General features: G+C 44.5%; 1 protein-coding gene across 11 annotated transcripts in view; it reads left to right on the forward strand.

Annotated features, from left to right (window-relative positions):
- The window catches only part of TRAF3 (TNF receptor associated factor 3), a 70,352-nt gene extending 56,637 nt beyond the window's left edge, over positions 1-13,715 (forward strand). For all 11 annotated transcript variants that reach the window (XM_056493186.1, XM_056493190.1, XM_056493184.1 and 8 more), the window contains 2 exons: positions 4,557-4,731; positions 5,930-13,715. In XM_056493186.1, coding sequence (XP_056349161.1) covers positions 4,557-4,731; positions 5,930-6,501 — 747 coding nt within the window. In that variant the 3' untranslated portion in view covers positions 6,502-13,715. The remainder of the gene's footprint in view (positions 1-4,556; positions 4,732-5,929) is intronic.
- Positions 13,716-21,228: the final 7,513 nt, after the last annotated feature.

The raw sequence follows: 21,228 nt of genomic DNA on the forward strand, positions 1-21,228 counted from the left end.
TGCTGGTATTTAAAAAAATATGAATCATGAGTGAGATCAGTCTGGTGTGGATTTAATTAAAACATAGCATAATGCATTTGAATACACTTTTTAAAAATCCACAATTTCTGTGGATTCTGTTGTCTTTCTGAGGAAAATTTATCTAGTTATTCCTTTGCTCATAGGTCTGAGTTTCATGTTCTGTGTTTCCAATGACCTGGCCACAAGCCAGCATGAAACTAGAAATCCTCTGGATGCCCTGGCATGGTGGTTAGCCCAGGCTGAAATTCCTTTTTCTGTATTCAGAGCTGACTTGGAATGTGGGTGCTGGGAATTTTTATTAGCTTGCATGATACTAACCACAATTAGGGAAACCTCAGGAGATATTTAGCAAGCAATTGTGGAGGTATCATTTACACATTAATGTAATATGTCTCTGCTAGAATATCAGATTCCTGTTGGAGCATCCACCTTAAAGGAATGTAAATAAAATTATCTTTTTCACTTACTATTCACTTCATGTATAAACTGCAAATAATAATAATAATAATTCAAGATGGATAATTCAAGAAAGATAAAGGTCTCCAAAGCAGTGTGTGGCTAAAATTCAAAGGGTGGCACATTCAGGAGCTCAGATCCTGAAGACCCTTGATGATGGTTTACAAAGAAACCTTCAAGTTTGGCAACTACAACATTTTTCCTCACATCAGTAATTTCTTTCCATGACCTGCCCACTTAGTAACCAGCTCAGCCTGCCTTAGTCATTGTTACTTGTCTGATGATAGTCTGTGATATGGCTGCCTGCTTGCAATATTGCATTCTGACTGGGGAGCTAATCCTTGTATGTAGTGATATTGCTGATTGAATCTACCAGGAGGTAAGTTAATTTGTAAGCCTGGAGTTCTTACACATGCTGTCTCAATGGCCAGCAATGAGAGTGGAAATGGAAAAAACATAGAGCAGAGTTTTTCATTATTGTCTTAAGTGACAGATTGCAATATCTTTTTCTGTGAGCTGTAAGTGTTAGCAAAATCAATTTTCAAATGGTTGGTTTTGGAAAAAAGAAAACCCCAAACCACTACAAAGCATCAGATTCCAACAGGTGGCTTTGTGGTGGTAATAAGTACTGGAGAAAATGTTGTGCTCTTTTTTATTTTTCTTTTTTTTTTCTTCTCTTTTTTTCCCCCTCCTGCTCTTTACTCCCTCTTGCCATCTATTTCAATTTAGTTATTTTGAGCCAAACTGTATTTCAAAGCTATTTCAACCTGATTCCTTCCACTTAGCAGAATTTCCTGGTTCAGTCTTATTGTTAAGGGTATCCTGGAAAAACACTTCGGTTTGTTTTTTTCCTGGACAACATGATCAGCCTCTTCCTGTTGCCCACCAGGAGTGGAAGGAATTAGTTACTTTTTGTGAGCCATTCCCTTCCTGGGTTGTGTTGAGCAGCACTGAACTAACAGATACTACACTAGGCAATTCAGGTCTGGGCAAGGGCTGTTTGCTTAGTCCCCCAAGAGCTACAAATGCTACTGATGTCTAGTACAGTTGCAGTATTGGCTGTCAGGTGACCTTTTTTGGGCAGTGGCAGCAGCATCACTGAGCATCATCTGCACTGGGAGGCATCTGGCACAACCAGTGTAAAAGCACCAAGGGAATCTGGGCACTGCCAGGAACCTCAGCTAGAGGTGTTTTGTTTTCAGATGAGTTTTATGTATATTAGTCTCTAGGGAAAGTGTTTTTACCAAGTGTGTGTGATACTTTTTTTGGCTGCTGCCACATGGAGAGGAATTTTACCATGCAGTGTCCAGTCTTTCATATGGAAATGGAAGCATGTGAGTAAGCCCATTGTAAGGGGAGTGGGGACATGAAGTACTGAGGGACAAAAGAAACAGTGGCCTCATGAAGATAAAATGATTTGCTGAGTAATACCTTCCTTCAGAGGAGAAGGACACGTGATTTCTTTCCCAAGTCAAGCAGTACCTTTTCTAGTTTGTTCTTCAGCTTTTCAGTTTCGCCCCATCAGTTGCAGTGGAAAGGTCATTACAGCTCTTCAATTCCTCGTGACATTTTCTAAAATTCTTTTAGTAAGTATAGTGCTAAAATTCTGGAAGTTGGTAGAAATACTAAACAAAACCTCATATGAAAATCAACATCAAAAGGAGTTCACAATGGTTTGCCAAGCACATAACTCAGGATTAATGATCCGGAGAGGTCAGTTGCTGGAATGAAAAGTGCATGCAGAAAATTTATATCTACTTGAAAATTTATGAGTACAGTGTGAAACATCTGTGTGCTTTCTAATGGAATAATTAGAGTGAAAATCTCCTCTGCTGCATTAAATTCAGATTTAGTACATCAGCATCTCCCAGCAGGAGGGAGGTTGACTCCCTGTAGGGTAAAAAGATAAGAGATCCCACTGCTTTTTAAAAATTAAATAGAAGTCTTATTTCTGATTATTTCATATCTCTTGAATTCTTATGTCAAGGTACAGTAGATACAGTAGATAAGCAGAAGCAGCTTAACTAGAATTGGTTATACATGTACAAAAGTAGAATGTTGAATAGGTTGGTGGAGAGAAGTGAGTCCCTATTAACAACTTTGGGTAAACTTCTCCCAAAAGAATAGCTTTACAATTCTTCTGTATGTTTAGCACTTCCCCAGTTCACGTAAAAATGTGATCGTTTATTTTGTTTGATGCTGTGTTAGTCCAAAGAGGTGCAGGCTGTGAGGCACTGTGCAAACCCCAGCCATGTTACTGACCTTGCCTTGGAGAGTTCATGTTTGGTAAGAGTAAAGGAAAAATATCAGACTTGGGCATATTTTGGGTTACTTTTGCATGTTACCTGAGAACTAGTGGCCAAAAGCTTTGGTTCTGCTCTCACAACACGCATTCAGGCCATTCTGTGGTGTGTTTCCTTACATATATGGCTAAGAGCCCTTTCCTGCTCTGTTCTCTGATTACCATCAGCCCCAGTGGGAGGGTGTGACTGTGTTGGTAGGTGATGTTTCATAAGTCCAGGCAAGCTGCTTCATATATTTACAGGGCCCATACCCCTGGCAATTATTATTATTCAGTGCACAGCCTTCCTTCACAAAGCCCTAATTCTGGAAGTCAGAGTTACGTAACTTCTTTTAAAACATGAGCATAGAAATAAATAGTTAATCCTGAAATATGTTAGGTTCTCAGTGGTTTTAAAACAAAAAGTATGACTCCTAGAACCTGATTTTGCTAGCTGGCTCATCAAATTGACAACCTTCAATTAAAGGTTACAGACTTTCAGTCTAACTGAAACCACGTGATTAGAAGCAAATGGCTCAAAGGGGAAATGAAATGGAGCTTGCATGAGGCAGAAGGGTTTTCCCCATCAGTGGGAAACACTGAATCCACATTGCTAACCAGAAGGCAAATGCAAAATTAATTTATTTATGTTGTTTTGTACTCAACCGCCACTTTATTTTTGTGAAGAAATGAAAAACCATTTTTATGTTTGTTGGCTCTTAATGATGATAAACTATAAAGCTATAAAGTTAGATTTGGAATTTAACTGTAGGTGGTAGCAAAAGTAGTTTCTTCTCTCAGATATTTTTGTTATCATTTGAACTTCACGAGTGATTATAGGGTTCTGGCTAAAATTCCTGCTAGTCCAAATTAGATGTGATAATGTGAAGTGCTGTGTATTTCTTGCATAAGATTTGAGATAGACTGAGAAATATGTTCTTTATATTTGTAATATACTAAGGTGCTTGCAATGTCCCTCTTTCAAAGAATACTGGCCTTTTTGTCTATTTTTCTTGGGTGATATACTTCATGCCTTTCCAAAAGCAGCTGGGAATTTTTTTTTGTTTGTTTTCTTAATGAGACTCAACTAAAAATACCTTCAAAATGCATGGGTTATTTGGTTTAGGAAGTAAGAGTGGGAATTTTAAAGGTACTTAGGGGACAGAAGTGGTTGTTTTGCTTACATTCTTGAGGGCTTCTGATACAGTTATGGGCACATAATCACTTAGGCTTTGATGACTGATTTATGTGAGCTGGGAGCTTGCACATGTGTGTACTCGTGTTCCATGTGTGCAAGAATAATGATGTTTTCCTGGAAGCATAAGTTATTTTGCTGTAAACCAATGTAAACCTGTGCACATGGGCAGCCATTTGATCTACACCACAGGAAATTGTGCCCATACTTTGCTACTTAAGTACCCTCACATGAAACCCAACAAGTATCAGCCCATAATATCAATATAGAGACATTCAGAAAATTGTTCTTACATTGAAAGGTTTAAAAAAAAAAAACCAAAATCAAACTGCCTTAGGAGGAACACACTAACAAGTTGATTTTTTAAAATAAGGCTTATTTTGATAGTTCTCTACCTATACAGCACTAAATATTTTTAAAGTGTTTCATAAATATCTGGGCTATTCCTTTAAATTTTCAGGGTTTTTGTTAATAAAATATTAGACATTAGCAAAACTTCTTTATATCAGAGTTCAGTCTTATTGCCAACATATAATCTTTGTTTAATTTGCATAAATGAATGTCTTGGTGTTATTTTAACTCATCTGCTGTTATTTTATAAAGCGAGTGATAGACAGCCAAGCAGAGAAACTCAAAGAACTGGACAAAGAAATCCGTCCCTTCCGGCAGAACTGGGAGGAGGCTGACAGCATGAAGAGCAGCGTGGAGTCCCTCCAGAACAGAGTGACTGAGCTGGAAAGTGTTGATAAAACTGCAGGGCAAGGAGCTCGGAATACAAGTGAGTGCAAGCACAATGGGCTGAGGTGCTGTTGGGAGGAAAACAGTGTCCCTTGAGTGGCACTCCCATTGTGACTTCTGTATGGAAACATCAGTAATGCTGATGCTTCTGATTTCTGAGTAGGAGGTTGTGTATTTCATTTGTTGATGGTGTGGCATTGCTTCTGTGCTTTTTCTTAGGCTTGATTCTTGTCTTCTGTTTTGTTTTATTGACTCTTGTCTTGACTGCATTGTTAGTTCATTATAAGCAGTTTCTTAATTGATCTTTGATAGCTAATAGCTTTCAGCAACTTCTTTAAATATAGTCTTGGTGTATTGACATCTTTTACTACTCATCTCCCCTGTGAATGGACCAGTATGGTTATCCACCTGAAACTGCCCATCCTGATTCTGTTAGACAGGCATATTTGATCCTAAGAAAACAGATCTTCTTAAGAATAAGGTTATTGTGCTTCTGAATAAAGACTGGAATTCAGCAGGACAGTGTAGATCACATGCAAGCATTTAAATGATTGTGACAGAACATTTAAATAGAACTGAGATAAACCTGCCTTATGAATTCATCTGCTTCTCAGTATTGTGCGTTGGCCGATTTTGCCGGTAACAAAACAAAAGAGTAACATGAAAGGGAAGGGGGACACAGAAAATATAGTTCTCCCTCCAAACTAAATAAATAACCATATAAAGCCAATCTGAGCTTAAATTTTTTGGTTTTTTTATGAAGAACTTTAGGCAATGTAACAGCACTGTGCTTCTGAGACAAATAGTGTCTATAAAAAGAATGTTTTAAGTGATCAGGAATGCTTCTGAATTTCAGAGGGATTACATAGGATATGTAACTGCTTCCAAGGTCTTGCCTGCTAAATAGCAGTCTACAGATAATGCTACCAAGTCTCCTTTCGAAAATTGGAAATCTATAGTTATGCTGTTTATGTTTTCCTGACCAGGATAAATCTGTTAGATGATTTGAATATTTGACTTTTACTGCTTGTACGAATAATGCCCATGTTTGTAAAAATCTCAGCTAACCTAGACACCAGCCAGCAAATTAGAGCCTGCAGAAATTGCTTCATCAGTGGCCAGATGCGCTCAGGTTGTCAAGGAGGAAAGTGTTTTCATACACAGTGGCAGCACTGGTGATTGATTTTCAGTCTCTGGTAAACAGCAGGTTTCTCACCCATCCTTTGTGTTTGTGGCAGGCCTGCTGGAGACCCAGCTGAGCAGGCACGACCAGATGCTGAGCGTCCATGACATCCGGCTGGCTGACATGGACCTCCGCTTCCAGGTTCTGGAAACCGCCAGTTACAACGGAGTGCTGATCTGGAAAATCCGCGACTACAAACGGCGGAAGCAGGAGGCAGTCATGGGGAAGACTCTGTCCCTCTACAGCCAGCCCTTTTACACTGGATATTTTGGCTACAAGATGTGTGCCAGAGTTTACCTGAACGGAGATGGCATGGGAAAGGGGACGCACTTGTCTCTGTTTTTTGTCATAATGCGTGGAGAATACGATGCTTTGCTTCCTTGGCCCTTCAAGCAGAAAGTGACTCTCATGCTCATGGATCAGGGACCGTCTCGACGCCACTTGGGAGATGCTTTCAAGCCAGATCCAAACAGCAGCAGTTTCAAGAAGCCAACTGGAGAAATGAACATTGCATCTGGCTGCCCAGTCTTTGTGGCTCAAACTGTTCTAGAGAATGGAACGTATATTAAAGATGATACTATTTTTATTAAAGTCATAGTGGATACATCGGATCTACCAGACCCCTGACATACACTGGGGGAGGCGGATTAAACAGAAGGCAACTCCGTTTGGGGGTTTTATATCAGTTTGTCTTCAATCAGAGGTCCTAAAGCTCACAGAAACCACCTTGTGGAACAGATGGAAGAGTTTGAAGGCATAACTGCATAGGGTCCAATTGCGAAAGTAGCAACACATTAAGAAATCATACCATGGTATATTTTTTAATAGAACTAGCAACACTTGAGCTCTGAAGAATCACTTATCCCTCATCAGGATAGTGATTATGGTCAGAGAGGATTTTTTTTTAACTTATTAATAATCTAGTCAATTGGAGGTGAAAAGACATATACAGTATGTGCTGAATCAATTACTGACTTTTATTTCTTTTAAGCTAGAATACAAGAAAAACCCTTCACACGTGGGCTAGCTGGAAATTGTCAGCATGTTAAAAGAAGATGAAGTAATGTTGCAATTATGATATTCTTTGAAAAACTGAGGTGCAATCTTGTCTGAAATATAGTATATTGTCTTTTTAAGGCCTCATCTGGTCTCTGTTTTAATAATTACTTTGTCAGAAGATCTTGGAAAAGTATCCATGTCTTCTCAAAAGTATCTGAATCAAAATCATATTTTTATTTAAAGTTCTATTGTTACAGAAAACATTTTATTTTAAAACTGTTGATAGACTGATATTTCTTGGAAGAAAAAATAGAAGATATCAAACACTGGTTATCACTTGTGATAGGAAAAAAAAACTATTCAATTCTGTTATTTCTCTTTAGAAATGTAAACCTACAATATATGTCGTAGTTAATGACACTATTTCAAAATTAAGGAAAAATCACTCATGGATGCTGTGCATCATTATCAGATTTATAATTGTTTTCACCCTAAAATAGGGCATTTGTTGAACTTTGGAGTTCTAAACGGAATCCTGTACATTTTTTAAAGTTCTGCCCCATGCTTTCCAATCAAGCTATATATGTTGCACATTATGCTGTCAGCAGTATATAGTATTTTCAGTATTGGGGAGGAGGATTAGTGCTGAAAAAAGCCTCTATGTTTGTTCTGTACTAGCAGCCATTGCTTCAAGACAAACCAGCAATGTCTTAATACAGTGATGGTGGCTTGCATGCATACATGTGCCTTAGATGTGCTGTGCTGCTTATAAACCATAGCTTTTTATTCAGATTAATTCTGATATCTGAAATGGTAGTTTAATTGGACTTCAGGCATAATGTTTAGCCTTGTCTTCAGAGCCCTTAGGTACCTTGCAATGTAAGAAACAGAAGCCAAACCCACTCCTTTGGCTTCTGCAGCTTCTATGACTTGGCCATGGTGGAATCCATCCTATTGAGGTGCCAAAACGTTATGCTCAGTGCTCCTATGGAGCTTGGACTAGACAGTCTCCATGGCCACTGTGAAGGCAGGCAACATTTTTCCTCTAATGCCTGTGGCTGTAAGGTGGCATCACTTGAAACGAATCCATCTGAGAACTCTGGGGCTGTGAATATGGATGCTCGTGGCAGCTTCTCGCAGCAGACAAGCATCCTAATGGGGAATGCATGGGCTTCTTTCTTGTAACAGCCTGAACTGTAGTGGAAAGCATTTGCTAGCCCTGAAACATGCTGATTGCAACCTGCTGTGTTCATCTGCTTCTGTTTAATAGCCTGTGACAAGCAAGTCCAGAGACACAGCCTGACTGTGGTGCTCTTTAAAATCCTGCTTAAGCAGAGCGGGCTTGCACCACTGTGTTTTCAGCCTTCATGGGCTTGAAACAAACTATTGCATCTCAGCCTTTAGTGTCAGGCTGTGTCAATTTTCTGCTTTTTTGAGGCATAGTCACAATTTTTGTCTAAGGTGCAGTTGAATTCATGCCTTTGTATTTCAGCTTGTCTTTGCCGTTGTCTTTTTTGGCTGTGCCTTCACACACAGTGCCTGCAAGAAGTATTTATGGATATACAGTGCATGCTAAGTGGTCTTCATGGGTTTTCCAGGCACCTGCTAGAATACTGCCTGCTGCTGACAGTCCTGACTGTCAGCAGCACCTTGTCTTCCTTTTCTTGCCTTCCATTGTCCGGGTACTGTATTCCTCTATGGTACGTGGCTGTCAACAGGTGCAAGCTCAAATATGGAGGCACGTGCTAGCATTTCATTTCTAGCACGGAAGGAGGATGTTCTGCACAAGAGACAAATATCTATAGATATACCTGCATCTATATCTCTAGATATAATTGTATGGCACTTGCAGTTTTATGCAGGCTGCATAAGTAAACCCATCACTTACGCTTTAGGGCGAAGGTTCGCTCGACTTGTGTCATTTTAATAATTGTGAATGTAGGCAGCTGAGCTTTTGTGTTTGTGCATCACAGAATTTTACTGAAGACAGGATTCCCAAGTGGAAATGTCCAAAGGACTCTCCTCCCATTGCTAATGCATGTCTTGTAAAATTAAATGAAACTGTTTGGCCATCTCAAAACACTTTATATCCTGTTTCAATCTGGGACTTGGAGGAGATTTTGAGTATAAGCAGGGCCCAGCATATTCTGCAGATTTGTGACTACAGTTTCCAACTTCTGTGACAGAATTGCGCTTCTAAATCCAAGCTCTTTAAAAGAGGAGGAAAAAAAGCATTTCCAGCCTTGGTGATTGAAAGAGGACTTTGAAACATGTGAATGTGTAAACCAATAGGGAAGTCTTCCTGAGTCTGCACACAGCCTAAACTAGTAGCTTTAAGAGATCTGAATATCTCGTCTTGGTGGGATATTGACTCAGAAACTTCAGAGAGAAGTTTAAATATGAACACTGCTAACTATCTAAATGCCGATCACTGTAGCAGAAACATCAGTCACTGTTGTATTTCACAGATCTCTATGCTGCTTTCCACATCTCCCAAGTGCCAAAAGCACCAGCTGCCAGAATCTTCAGCTTCACTTGGGCAGCTTTTATAATGCAGTAATGTGCTATCGATATAAAAATATTTTTGCATATGTGCTTTTTATCACAGTTAATAAAACAGAGGCCTACTGCACTTATTTTTTAAAACTACATGAAGCTGCCAGAGAATTTCCAGTTTGCCAACCCTGCGTACTGTGAAATCCAGGATCTTGCTACACCAATGTAGACACCGCCTGCTGTGGAATACCCGAAGCCTTGACTGTAACACCCCTTTCTCCACAGAACTCACAGGCCATCTCTGTAGAGTTCTTACTGTGTACATAGAAATCGGTTTCCTCTGCTTTCCAGCAAGGAGTATGTAGCATTTTGTGAAAACAAGGCCACTGTATATTCTCTAAGTTGAAAGGAAAAGATACCTGGTGCTTTACTCAACACTTTTAAGTTATTTAACTGTTTCTCTCATCGCTGAAATGCCCTTTATCCTTTATCTCTTTGCTCCTGACTGAGATATCCGAAGTTTTCTAGGGCCTGTCTGTTTAAAGTGATTCATGGGACAACACCCTGCCCCCAGGTATACTCTTGAAACCTGGCAAACTCCTGGGGGGTGCCACTAGGGCAAGGGGGTCCCAGAGTGCTTGCATCACTTTGAACAGAGTTTGTTCAGTGGAACCATATTGTCCTCTACTTAGTAATTCTTAGCAGCACACAGCTGAAGTCTCTTACTGGTGTTCTTTCTTCACAGTGATGCTCCAAGTTATGTACAAGCCTCTTCTGTTTCCACTTCCTCTAGGGAGATTCCAGTGTGTGACAATCTGGATGTTGCCCTTTGTGTATACTCTTCAGCACAGACTGAGTGCACCTGTTACCTAGAAAGTCTTGAATCCTAAACAGGATGAAACTATTTGGGTGTTTAAAGACCAGCCTGCAATTATGATGCATGACCATGTCTGCATTGCTTCTCTGAGCTAATTAACTGGGGTCTTGTTTCAGTTACTGTCTACAAGGTACACCTTCAACTGCTGACTTACAATATGCAATGTTGATTTCAGCCTTGTACTGTAAATGTTGCTCTTCACAAAGAGAATGTGCAATAGGAAAAGGGAATAGTGGGTGGCATACTTTTGATGGAAAAAACATGCTAGATTTTTTAAAATATGAAAAAAAATGAAATGCAGTTTATTTCCTTTTCTTGTGGTGTTTCCTACTTGGAAAAGGAAAAATGAAGATATGTGCCTGTTTCTGTGCCTGGTGAATTTCTCAAATGCAAAGGTGTGATAGAGATTTGTGTTAGCTGGGATTTAAGTGTTGAACCCATGAATGTTAGGTTGTGCTTGTATCGCTTCTGTTTCCTCAGCTTGCCACGATTTTGGCTTACTGAGATGGAGTTTAAAAGCTACCACCTATTTGTATCTGTATTCCATCACCTGGGATAGGCATTTCACCAACAGTGCAAGGTATCTGTTGAAATTTTGTTTAGTTTTTAAAGCACTGGTGCTCTTTGGTCCAAGACAGAGAAGTGTGTAGGAGTGACAAGGAAAGTTGCCTGCACTGCAGAAGAGTGGAAAACGTGACTGCAGTATTGATGCCTTTGATATGATTTAACTATGCAAATATACAGATAGGTGAGGGGGGAAATTCTTGGGTTGTATACCTAATCTCTTAGATTTTGCTCTGTAAATTACTTGTATGTGTGTAGGTACATACATGTGCACACAAGGCATGCATGCACATAAATATGCAAAGTCTTTTCTTTATGTAGAAGTGATGAAACAAAACCCTTTCCTTCAAGTTATACTTGATCAATTGGTGCAAATGTAACTTGCTGCTGCTAAGGGAGGATCTTGGCTAAGGACAAACTTTGGTTCATATCTTTCAGGTTTGAAGACCTGTATGTAGCAAACACTTTGTTTAGCTTTTCTGAAGACTTTGAATTGTAATTTAGGACACATGTTCTTCCTCATGCTTAGATAATTTGGAGATTCCTGTATTTTAAAGAACTATAGTGATGGGCAACTTTTTCATTGCAAATTATTTCCTCTGCTTCAGAGCAAAAAATGATTACAAGCATCTGGACCTCTTCCTTGGAATTCCTGTCCTGTTCAGTTCAATACCTTGATATTCTGGTTGACCTAGAAGTCAAAGCTGCTGCAATAAAAATGATTGGTTTGGTAGTTTAATCTGAGAATAGGTTTTAATACTGTGTACATTGTATAGCAAGTGCTATTCCTCTTTTTTGGAACAAGGAAATCAAGGATGAGATATGGTTTGCCCAGAGTCACAAAAGGAATCTCCTGGAGCTGGGACTGAATGAGAGGTTTCAGTTCCCTAGTATTATCTCTGAATCATGAGGTTTTACTCTTTTAACACATTAGTCCCTTAAAGGAACTGGAAAATATGTTAATATACCCTGAAGACCCACATCAGGACAGTAAGGGCTAGAATTAAACATTCAAGCTGTCGTGATTTGGGGTTGTACACGCGTGGTGGCCCAGAGGTGTGCAGTGAAGGCCAGCACAGCATCAGTGTGAGTAACAGCAGCAAATGTGTGTCCTGCTCTGTTTGTTCAGCCTCATCCAACAAAACCAGTCTCGTTTGATGCTCCTCTTTACTAAGGAGGAAGAATACCATTGTAGAGTGAAGTGGGTTCATCTTTGTTCTGCCAGTCAGTGTGACTGACCATTTCTTTCTTGTGGGGCTTTCTCCCTTTTTCTGTAAATCAAAATCTAGAGGGCTTAATTGTTCTGTCTTGCCTCTTAATCCAGGCCTTTGCATAGAAGCACCAGATAGGAAAGTTGTGGAAAACTTTGGATTGCTGATTCAGGGACATCCTCTTAAGATTTAGAAGAGTAGAGTTATACAACATGTAAGGGATCTGACTATTCCTGTTTCTCTTCTAATAAGACTGCAGCTTCTGTCTTCCATTTCATGATGTTAGTGTAGATACTAGGCTGTGTCTCTTCATTATTTTCCCTCCAAGTTAGGATTAGTTCCTTAGGGTTCAAATAAGATCTGAATTTCACAGAGAAGCACCTGAACCAAAACCCTGGATTCAAACATCCCAGACTTGATGTGGAATTCAAATCTGGATCCCAACTCTGTGGCTTACTAACCTACCCATTTAGGGAAGGGTTTGTTGTCTCTATGTGGTGTTTGTGTTTTTGGTCCTTTGGAACTAAGCTTTTAATTTGGTTGCCAGTTCTGCAAGGACTTTTTAACTTCTTAGCGATGCCGGTGTTCACACGCTCCATTGCTGGCAGTGCGATGCGTGGTGATAAAATTTGACTCTGTCTAAGGGTTACCGAGATAAACCAGCATTATCATTCGTAAAGGTCATTTTCTTGCATAGTGTTCCGAGCTTTGTATTTGAATATAGCTCGCACCTGAAAGGACACATCTTCCAACTATGACCTGCGTCACTGGCAGAGAGTTGTGTAATCTGTACTTGTGGAATGGGAAGGTACAAGCTTCCATTGTTGCTGATGCATCGTGTAATCCACCTGTTTTGTTTTTCTTATAGCTGTTGTTCAGTTATTACTTCTTTTTTTTTTTTTTTTTTTTTTTTTCCAGTTTTATAGGAAAAAAATGGGGAAGTTCAGGATTTTTTCTACAAGGTATAAAACTCCAATGAATTATGGTGACTAGAGAGCTGTGGAAAATACCCCATTAGGAGATGATGGGCTAAATGTAGGTCCATTTCTCTTAGACAAGTAGGATAACCTTTAAGATGCATGGAACAACATAATAATTGGGAAAACTAAAGCTGACATTTGTTTCCAAGAAATTCTGTGAGAACTATGGAAAAGACATCAGTGATTGAGAATAATGTACAAATTAATGTGTTTGAAACTTGTGTATCCATTTCTTTAATCTCATACTCCTCAGTGAACGGTACACTTGTGTTCAGTTTTATGATCAAAAACAAAGACCAAAGAAGGCCAGCCTCATTTGATTGTGTATATTCTGCCTGTCTTAATTATCAATAGCTGTAAGGATACAGTGCAAGTGATCTGGTAACCAGTGGTTCTCGTCCTTTTCTTTTAGGGGGAAAAACAATTTTAAAATGTATAATTTATTGCTCAGCAATAACCATGTTGTTAAAATAATAATAATAATAAAAAAAAAGGAATTAGCAACATGTCTTAATTTCCCAATAGCATTATTATATGTTGTATTTCAGTTTACTGTATATTGTGTTTTTGTATTTATTTGTGTTTGGAGGTCTTGCTATGTCTTTTTGTGTTTAAATGCTAATAAACAAGGACAGTGTGTAAGAGTGTAGAATGCTGAACTCTGAAATGCTAAACCGTGTTATTAAAGGAAAAATAAATAAGTAGGAAATCATATTTTTTAAAAAAACCTGGTGTGTTGAATTTGAATGACTGCTGTTGACTTGCAGATGGCCAGGGTGCATCCTTCCTCCTCTGTGAGCCCAGTGCATGGCTGTTCTGTGCTTTGTGCTCACACACCTGATGGAGCTTTTCTGTGGCATTTCCCATCCTCTGCACAGGTAACTTGCCATAACTTCTGTCAGAGTCCTATTTTCCATGTGCTAACTCTGCTGGAATAAACCAGGCGATGGTGTTCATCCTAACATCAGAGTTGAGAGCCCTGGTGCAGACAGAGTAGAAATAAATGAATGGCTTTTAATGCATTTGTGGTACACTGCTTTCCCAAAGAGGTGTGGGAGAGTTGAAGCATAGCTTGAATCTCTAAAGATGTAGATCTCTTATTTTTTCTTCTCTTGTGTCATCGGTAACTCTTCTCAGCTCAGAACTGCGTGCCAGGTGTGTGCTTGAAATCACAGAACATGATGCAGTCTGTAAAACACCTGGCATGTGTGGAATGTTCTGGAATGTGTGAAGCAATAGCATTTCCACCACGTTTCGGATTCAGCCTAGGGATGCAAACCCTGATCCCCTGGAGCATTGAACAAAGCGTGCAGCTTTTACTGGGCACTACATTGTTCTTTCTTCCCTGCTGTCCCTCCCACCCCTCTCCCACTGAAGTTGCGGTTTCCCTTCCTTCCCGTCACTGCAGGGGTAGTACTGGGTTTAGCAATGCAGGAATGTCCTGCCTGTGTTCAGACACAAAACTGCAGTGTTGGCAAAAGCCACCGCCGCGGTGCTGGCTCTGGAATGTGAGAATGTGAGAAGGACCTGGCCAGCCCATCGCGGTGTTTGGAGCAGGCAGTCCGAAAGCGCTGGCCAGCCTTCTCTGATGCAAGGGGGATGCCAGAGACACGGCAGAGGCAGGCAGGTGGCATGGGGAGGGTGGCTCAGAGGTGCCATCCTCACTGGTGCAGGGTGTGCTGAGGTGGATGTGGATGGAAGCATCGTGAATGTTGCTGGAAGCAGTCACTGTATGTGACTCTGTCCTGCTCATCAGCTTTTCCACTCACACTCCCAGCGCTGGCACTTGAGGCTGCGCTGCCTGAAGCTCTTCATATCTCTGCTGTGGAGCGTGGAGGGCTGGTGAGCTTCCCGTCTTAATGAAGTGGGTTACCTTCCAGCAGAGACTCCTCCTCCCAAACTGGGGAGCTTGGTGCTGCTCAGATGTGACACTTCCATCATTACAGAGCAGCAGGACAAGCAGAGAGGAAACAAATTGCTTCAAACGTGAAGGCAAACGCTAATTCTCTCCTGCCTCCCTGCTGCTCCTCCCCCAGCAAAGAATCCTAATTGAAATGACAGGTGGTGCCCTCCCTGGCTCCAGTGAGGCTTTACAAAAGTTTCTTCTTCATGCCAGGTCCCAGAAGGTGACTGTGAGCTTTGTGGGGTGCTTTCCCCCAGTGGGCCATCTGGCACTTAAGGTGACAGGAGCAGAGTGCCAGCTCTGGGAGCACCAAGAGCCAGGGAGAGCAGGGTGAGGAGCTCCTGGGCTGCAGAGGCTGCTGGCTGGCAAACACTGCCAGAGCCTGGACCTGCTGCTAGGGCCATCTCTTGGAAGAACTGCAGGGGGATTTTTAAAAGTCTTTGGGAAGTTTTCTGGAAGTTTTCCAGAGTGTCAAACCTTGGGTTTGCTTGCTGTCTGGTAGGAAGTCAGAGATTTTCAGAATGTTCAGTTCTTTGTATCCTGCTCCCTGTTTGCTTTGATGTGACCAAGTCCTGGAATTGTCTGAGGAATGGGGAAAGCCCAGTGATCAAACCAAGTGGTGAAAGAGGTGATTTCCCCAACCTTCCCCAAAGCCAGTTATTTTGTGAGTCAGTTGTGTGGTTCCTTCTGCACTCCTGGATTGAGCCCTGGAGGCTGTTCCTGTCGAGTAGTGTGTCTGGTGTGTTGTTTGGCCAAAACAGGTGAAACCCAGGTATCTTCCCTCCCCCTGTTGACAAACATGGCACCTGAGGAGGCTGAGCCCACTCAGATCTAGTGCTCCTTCAAGTGGGTCTTTGGTGAACACTGGACCTCAGAGCACGCTCTGGTGTGTTCTGTAGGCTCACAAGAATGGGGAATGGCCCAAGCCAGGAACTGAATTCCCACTGGCTGGGCTGGCAAACACACAAAAGACCTCAGGAGCTGATTTCCACCCTGCAGGCTGCCTCTTGTGTTAAGCAGTGCTTGGACACAGCTGTGTGTTGGCAGTGTGGCTGTGTGAGTGGAGGTGGGAGCTGTCTACACACACTCTGTGGACACTTGATGGCTGCTTTGTGCCAACGCAGAAGCTTTGCAGAGATTACTTGGATTTCTGCCAGGTATTTGTACCTGGCAGGCAGGAATGGCATCTGCCTCAGCACACCCTGTGCCATCAGCACACAGGAGCACAGGGGAGGTGTGAGCCTGGCCCCACCCTTAGCAGGTGTCCCTGGGGTGGCTGGTGAAAGGTGCTCAGGTTCCTGAGGATAAAAAGAACTCCCAGCCATGCACAGGGTTGGATGGAGTGGGCTGGTTCCTGTTGGGAAGGTTGAACCAGGAAAACCTTACAAATATGAATGCTTAAATTCTGAGAATATAGAAACCATAAGCGAAATTGAAATGAAAGCCATCTTTAAAATACCAAACCTCAGTTACTAAATAACTAGAAGACAATAGGATGGCCAGCTGAAAGTAATCCCCTCTTGATAGAACAATGTCTTCTGCTGGAGAGCAGATCCAAAGGTCAGAGAAGACCCTGCTGGGGTCCAAAGAGTTTTTAGAGTTTAAAGTATAACAGACTATGGTAATGTAATGATTCTTATAGGCTGTATGTAAATGCTATAGAATTTGTATCTTGTGTTAGATTGGTTAGTGGAAATTGGAATATTCAACATAGAAGAAAATTTATTGTATTGTAAACAAAAATATCTCTCTCTTACTCTCTCACCCCCTTACCCTCTTATTCTCTTACTTTTTTCTCTTACCCCCATTCTCTCTCTGTCTACTCTGGGCTGCAGCTGGCAGCTGTTAGCAGGACTCTGTATACCCACGCCCTTACAATAAACTGCAGCTTTAAGTCCAGCATATACAGAGTGCCTGAGTTTGTCCCTGAGGACCGTCCACCCCAATACAAAGACTCCCACAGATTCCAGTGTGCAGCTTGGGCTCAGGGCTGAGAAGCAAACCTGGTTGCTCACACCCCTACATCCACACAGATCTTGCTCCATAGCTGCTCCTTGCTGACACCCCTACAGAAGGGTATTGCTCCTCTGCTTCACTCTACAAGACGTGAGTTGGAGTGTGGCTTCCAGGTAGCTCTGGGATCAAATGTGATCCCCTCCAGTGACTTCTCCTGCCTTGCTGCCCTGAGGGTAAGGTGGCTGTGTGGCTGCTGGAGGCCTGTAAGCACTGGGTGAGTTCCTCTTGCTGAATTGGTGTGCAGCTCCAAAGAGGGATTTAACTCCACAGACTGACTGGATATTCAGCTTCAGCTCCTGACCAGCCCTGAAATGAGGCCATGCCTCTCTGGCAGCACACACAGCTCCTCTGCCACCAGAGACTGGTTCTGGCAGTATAGATCGTGTTGTTGCACTCAAGACTATCTTTTAATTTTAATTAAAGGAAATCCCACGTGGGGATTTTCTCTGGTTGATGCTAGGGGCTGCCTGCTTTAAGGGCAGCCATGAGATAGGTAACAGCTAAAGATTGTCACCTGCCAGGCCATTTCTCCTCATTTATTTAAGCTTAGCTTCACATTCAAACCTGCAGCAATGCTGCACTGTGCCAAGGAGACTGGCAAACATTGAGTACAGCCCAGCTCCAGGGGGCAGCTTCAGCACTGGGGGTTTGCAGCCAGTTTTTGGCACACCTCTGCCTTCTCCCCTCTCTCTGTTTGAGACCATGGCATATAATGCAGTTACCACAGAATGATTTTTCCATGCACTTAATGACTTTCTGGAGATGATGCCATTGCTGCTTGGCTGTTTGGAGGGCTGCAGGAAGCTTGTGCTTGTGGGGACAGTCATCCACCAGGCCACACCATCACTGCTTTGTGCTCAGCCTTGGGCACCTTTTCCAGATGCAAAGTGCTGGGTCTGAGCACTTGTACTGTCCCTTGTGGGAAAGTCCCTTGTGTTGCAGGATACAGCTTTTAAGTGGTGAGGAGAGATGCAGTTGTGCAACAGGGAAATTCTGAGAGGTGCTGGATGTGCCTGAAGGGCTTTAGGAGGTGGCTCTGCTGGCTGGCTAAGGGGAGCAGTGTTTTTGGCTTTGATGCCTGTTTATAACTCAATGCTGGGAAGGTGAAGCATCCACTGAGTGCTGTTCCCTCACTGTGGTGGTGATGTTCTTATCCCCCCCAGGGCAATTGTGGGCAGCCAGCATGGGGGAGCAGAAGGACGAGCAGGCAGCAAGGAGGGATCAATAAATGTGCTGATCTCCGCATTAGGGCAGGTGGTTTAATTTCTGGGGACTGATTTCTCCTTCTTTTCAACTTTGTTTCACTCTCCCTGTAACCACCTGACCCAAACCTTGCTCCTGTGCAGCCTTTCACTGTGCCTGTCTGGTCCTGAGGTACAACAGCATCCTAGGACATAGCAACAACAAAAGTTGGGATGGAGAGGAGTGTGCTCCAGCCATGGGGAGAGACCTGCAGAGAGGGCTGGGTTATTCTGACCGGTTTATTCAGCAATGCTGCAGTGAGCACCTGGCCCCAGTAATAAGTTTTGCTGGAATTTCTGTCATTCCTCTACCCTGCTCTGTTCTACCCTAATGCTGGAGCAGGGACTGTCCATCCTTGAGCAGGGTTCCACAGGCAGGTTGGGGATTTTTGACCTCTGCCTGCTTGCCAGATGAATTCCAGCTCATTTAAAATCAAGTATGAGCTTTGGTGGGACAAGCAGCGCTGAGAAGCAGCAGCTGCAGGGTACAGAAAGTAAAATGAAGGGTGTGGAGCACATCCCAGCACACTGGGTTTCAGGGGCTGTGGCACTGCTCTCTGTACAGGGTCCCAGGAGCAGTTTCTCCCATCCTGGTTCTGCTGCAGGATGCTGAGACTGCAGACAAGCATGCACTGCCCTCTGCACACTGCAGTCCTTTCTCCACGCTCTTACTGCCAAGTATCCATGATTTATAATTTCCCTCCCTCTATTAAAATACAGGACTGTATTTTAAAACTCACTGCAGCCAGCATTCACCCTGAGAGTCCCCTAGGAGAGATTTGTGAGTGGTAATTAGAGTGCAGGAGCCTTTCACCTCGAGGACATCTCTCAGCATCGAGCTCCCTGGGCAGAAAGTGCTGACTGTGTTTTGGCTGATGCCCAGGCTTGGAGCTGCAGCTCTAAGAAGCTTTGTCTCCTGGCACCTCAGTCTGTCTGCCAAGCTGGAAGCTGGGAAGCAGGGGGAGTATAAATAATAGGATGGTTTGCTTCCCACTCCTGCACTCCTAAATCCTTGCCTGTGTTGGGTGAGAGCTTCTTGTGGTGTGTGACCCTTCCACTGGATGACCCTTCCAAGAACTTCCCCAGCCTCTTCCTGGCCTCTAGTAGACCCCTGCATCCACCAGTGTTCTGCCACCACCCTGCTGGTCCCAGAGTCAGCTGAAGGGCAGCTGAGCCCCACCGCGCTCTCCTTGGCCACCATCCATGCTCTCCCCCATCGTTTTCTGCTCCTAACACACCCTTGATAAAGGGGGCCTGGGCCGCCACGCAGCTCTGCTCCGTGCTGTGTCAGAGCACAGGGATGGCGCAATTCCCCTCCTCCTGCATCCCCATCCCGGCATTGCCACAGCAGCTGTGCCGGCGCTGCCGGCTGATGATCAAATCAGCTGGTGGCCAAAGTACAATCACGAGCCTTGCCTGGGAGCTGCTCCCTTCCAAGCCAGCTAATTGAAAATACACGGAGACCATTATTAGTAATTAGGAGGTGGCTGCTGTTCAGCGGGGGAGATGGCGTGGGATGTGCAGGCAGCGTGTTCACCCCGACACCCTTGGGCCGGATGGGTGGGGGGCTGTGGGTGGCCAGCTCTGCTGAGCCAGGCTGGAGGAGCCCAGCTCCTAACTCGCCAGCTGCTTCCTCCGTGTCTCTCTTAGATTCCCAATGGATGCCAAGGAACAGGGAGGTTGGGAAAGGAGCTGCTGGAGAAGCAGGCTGATGTTGGAGCTGGGAAGGCTGGCTCCAGGCTGGTGTCAGTGCTGGGAAGGCTGGCTCCAGGCTGATGCTGGAGCTGGGAAGGCTGGCTCCAGGCTGGTGTCAGTGCTGGGAAGGCTGGCTCCAGGCTGGTGTTGGCGCTGGGAAGGCTGGCTGCAGGCTGGTGTCGGTGCTGGGAAGGCTGGCTCCAGGCTGGTGTCAGTGCTGGGAAGGCTGGCTCCAGGCTGATGCTGGAGCTGGGAAGGCTGGCTCCAGGCTGGTGTCAGTGCTGGGAAGGCTGGCTCCAGGCTGATGTTGGCGCTGGGAAGGCTGGCTGCAGGCTGGTGTCAGTGCTGGGAAGGCTGGCTCCAGGCTGGTATTGGCGCTGGGAAGGCTGGCTCCAGGCTGGTGTCAGTGCTGGGAAGGCTGGCTCCAGGCTGGTGTTGGCGCTGGGAAGGCTGGCTGCAGGCTGGTGTCGGTGCTGGGAAGGCTGGCTCCAGGCTGGTGTCAGTGCTGGGAAGGCTGGCTCCAGGCTGATGCTGGAGCTGGGAAGGCTGGCTCCAGGCTGGTGTCAGTGCTGGGAAGGCTGGCTCCAGGCTGATGCTGGAGCTGGGAAGGCTGGCTCCAGGCTGGTGTCAGTGCTGGGAAGGCTGGCTCCAGGCTGATGTTGGCGCTGGGAAGGCTGGCTGCAGGCTGGTGTCAGTGCTGGGAAGGCTGGCTCCAGGCTGGTATTGGCGCTGGGAAGGCTGGCTCCAGGCTGGTGTCAGTGCTGGGAAGGCTGGCTCCAGGCTGGTGTTGGCGCTGGGAAGGCTGGCTGCAGGCTGGTGTCGGTGCTGGGAAGGCTGGCTCCAGGCTGGTGTCAGTGCTGGGAAGGCTGGCTCCAGGCTGGTGTTGGCGCTGGGAAGGCTGGCTCCAGGCTGGTGTCGGCGCTGGGAAGGCTGGCTCCAGGCTGATGCTGGCGCTGGGAAGGCTGGCTCCAGGCTGATGCTGGCGCTGGGAAGGCTGGCTTCAGGCTGATGCTGGCGCTGGGAAGGCTGGCTCCAGGCTGGTGTCGGCGCTGGGAAGGCTGGCTCCAGGCTGATGCTGGCGCTGGGAAGGCTGGCTCCAGGCTGATGCTGGCGCTGGGAAGGCTGGCTCCAGGCTGGTATTGGCGCTGGGAAGGCTGGCTCCAGGCTGGTGTCAGTGCTGGGAAGGCTGGCTCCAGGCTGGTGTTGGAGCTGGGAAGGCTGGCTCCAGGCTGGTGTTGGAGCTGGGAAGGCTGGCTCCAGGCTGATGCTGGCACTGGGAAGGCTGGCTGCAGGCTGGTGTCGGCGCTGGGAAGGCTGGCTCCAGGCTGATGCTGGCACTGGGAAGGCTGGCTGCAGGCTGGTGTCGGCGCTG

Source organism: Oenanthe melanoleuca, chromosome 5, assembly GCF_029582105.1.
Source record: "Oenanthe melanoleuca isolate GR-GAL-2019-014 chromosome 5, OMel1.0, whole genome shotgun sequence".
In the NCBI taxonomy this organism is placed as follows: Eukaryota; Metazoa; Chordata; class Aves; order Passeriformes; family Muscicapidae; genus Oenanthe; species Oenanthe melanoleuca.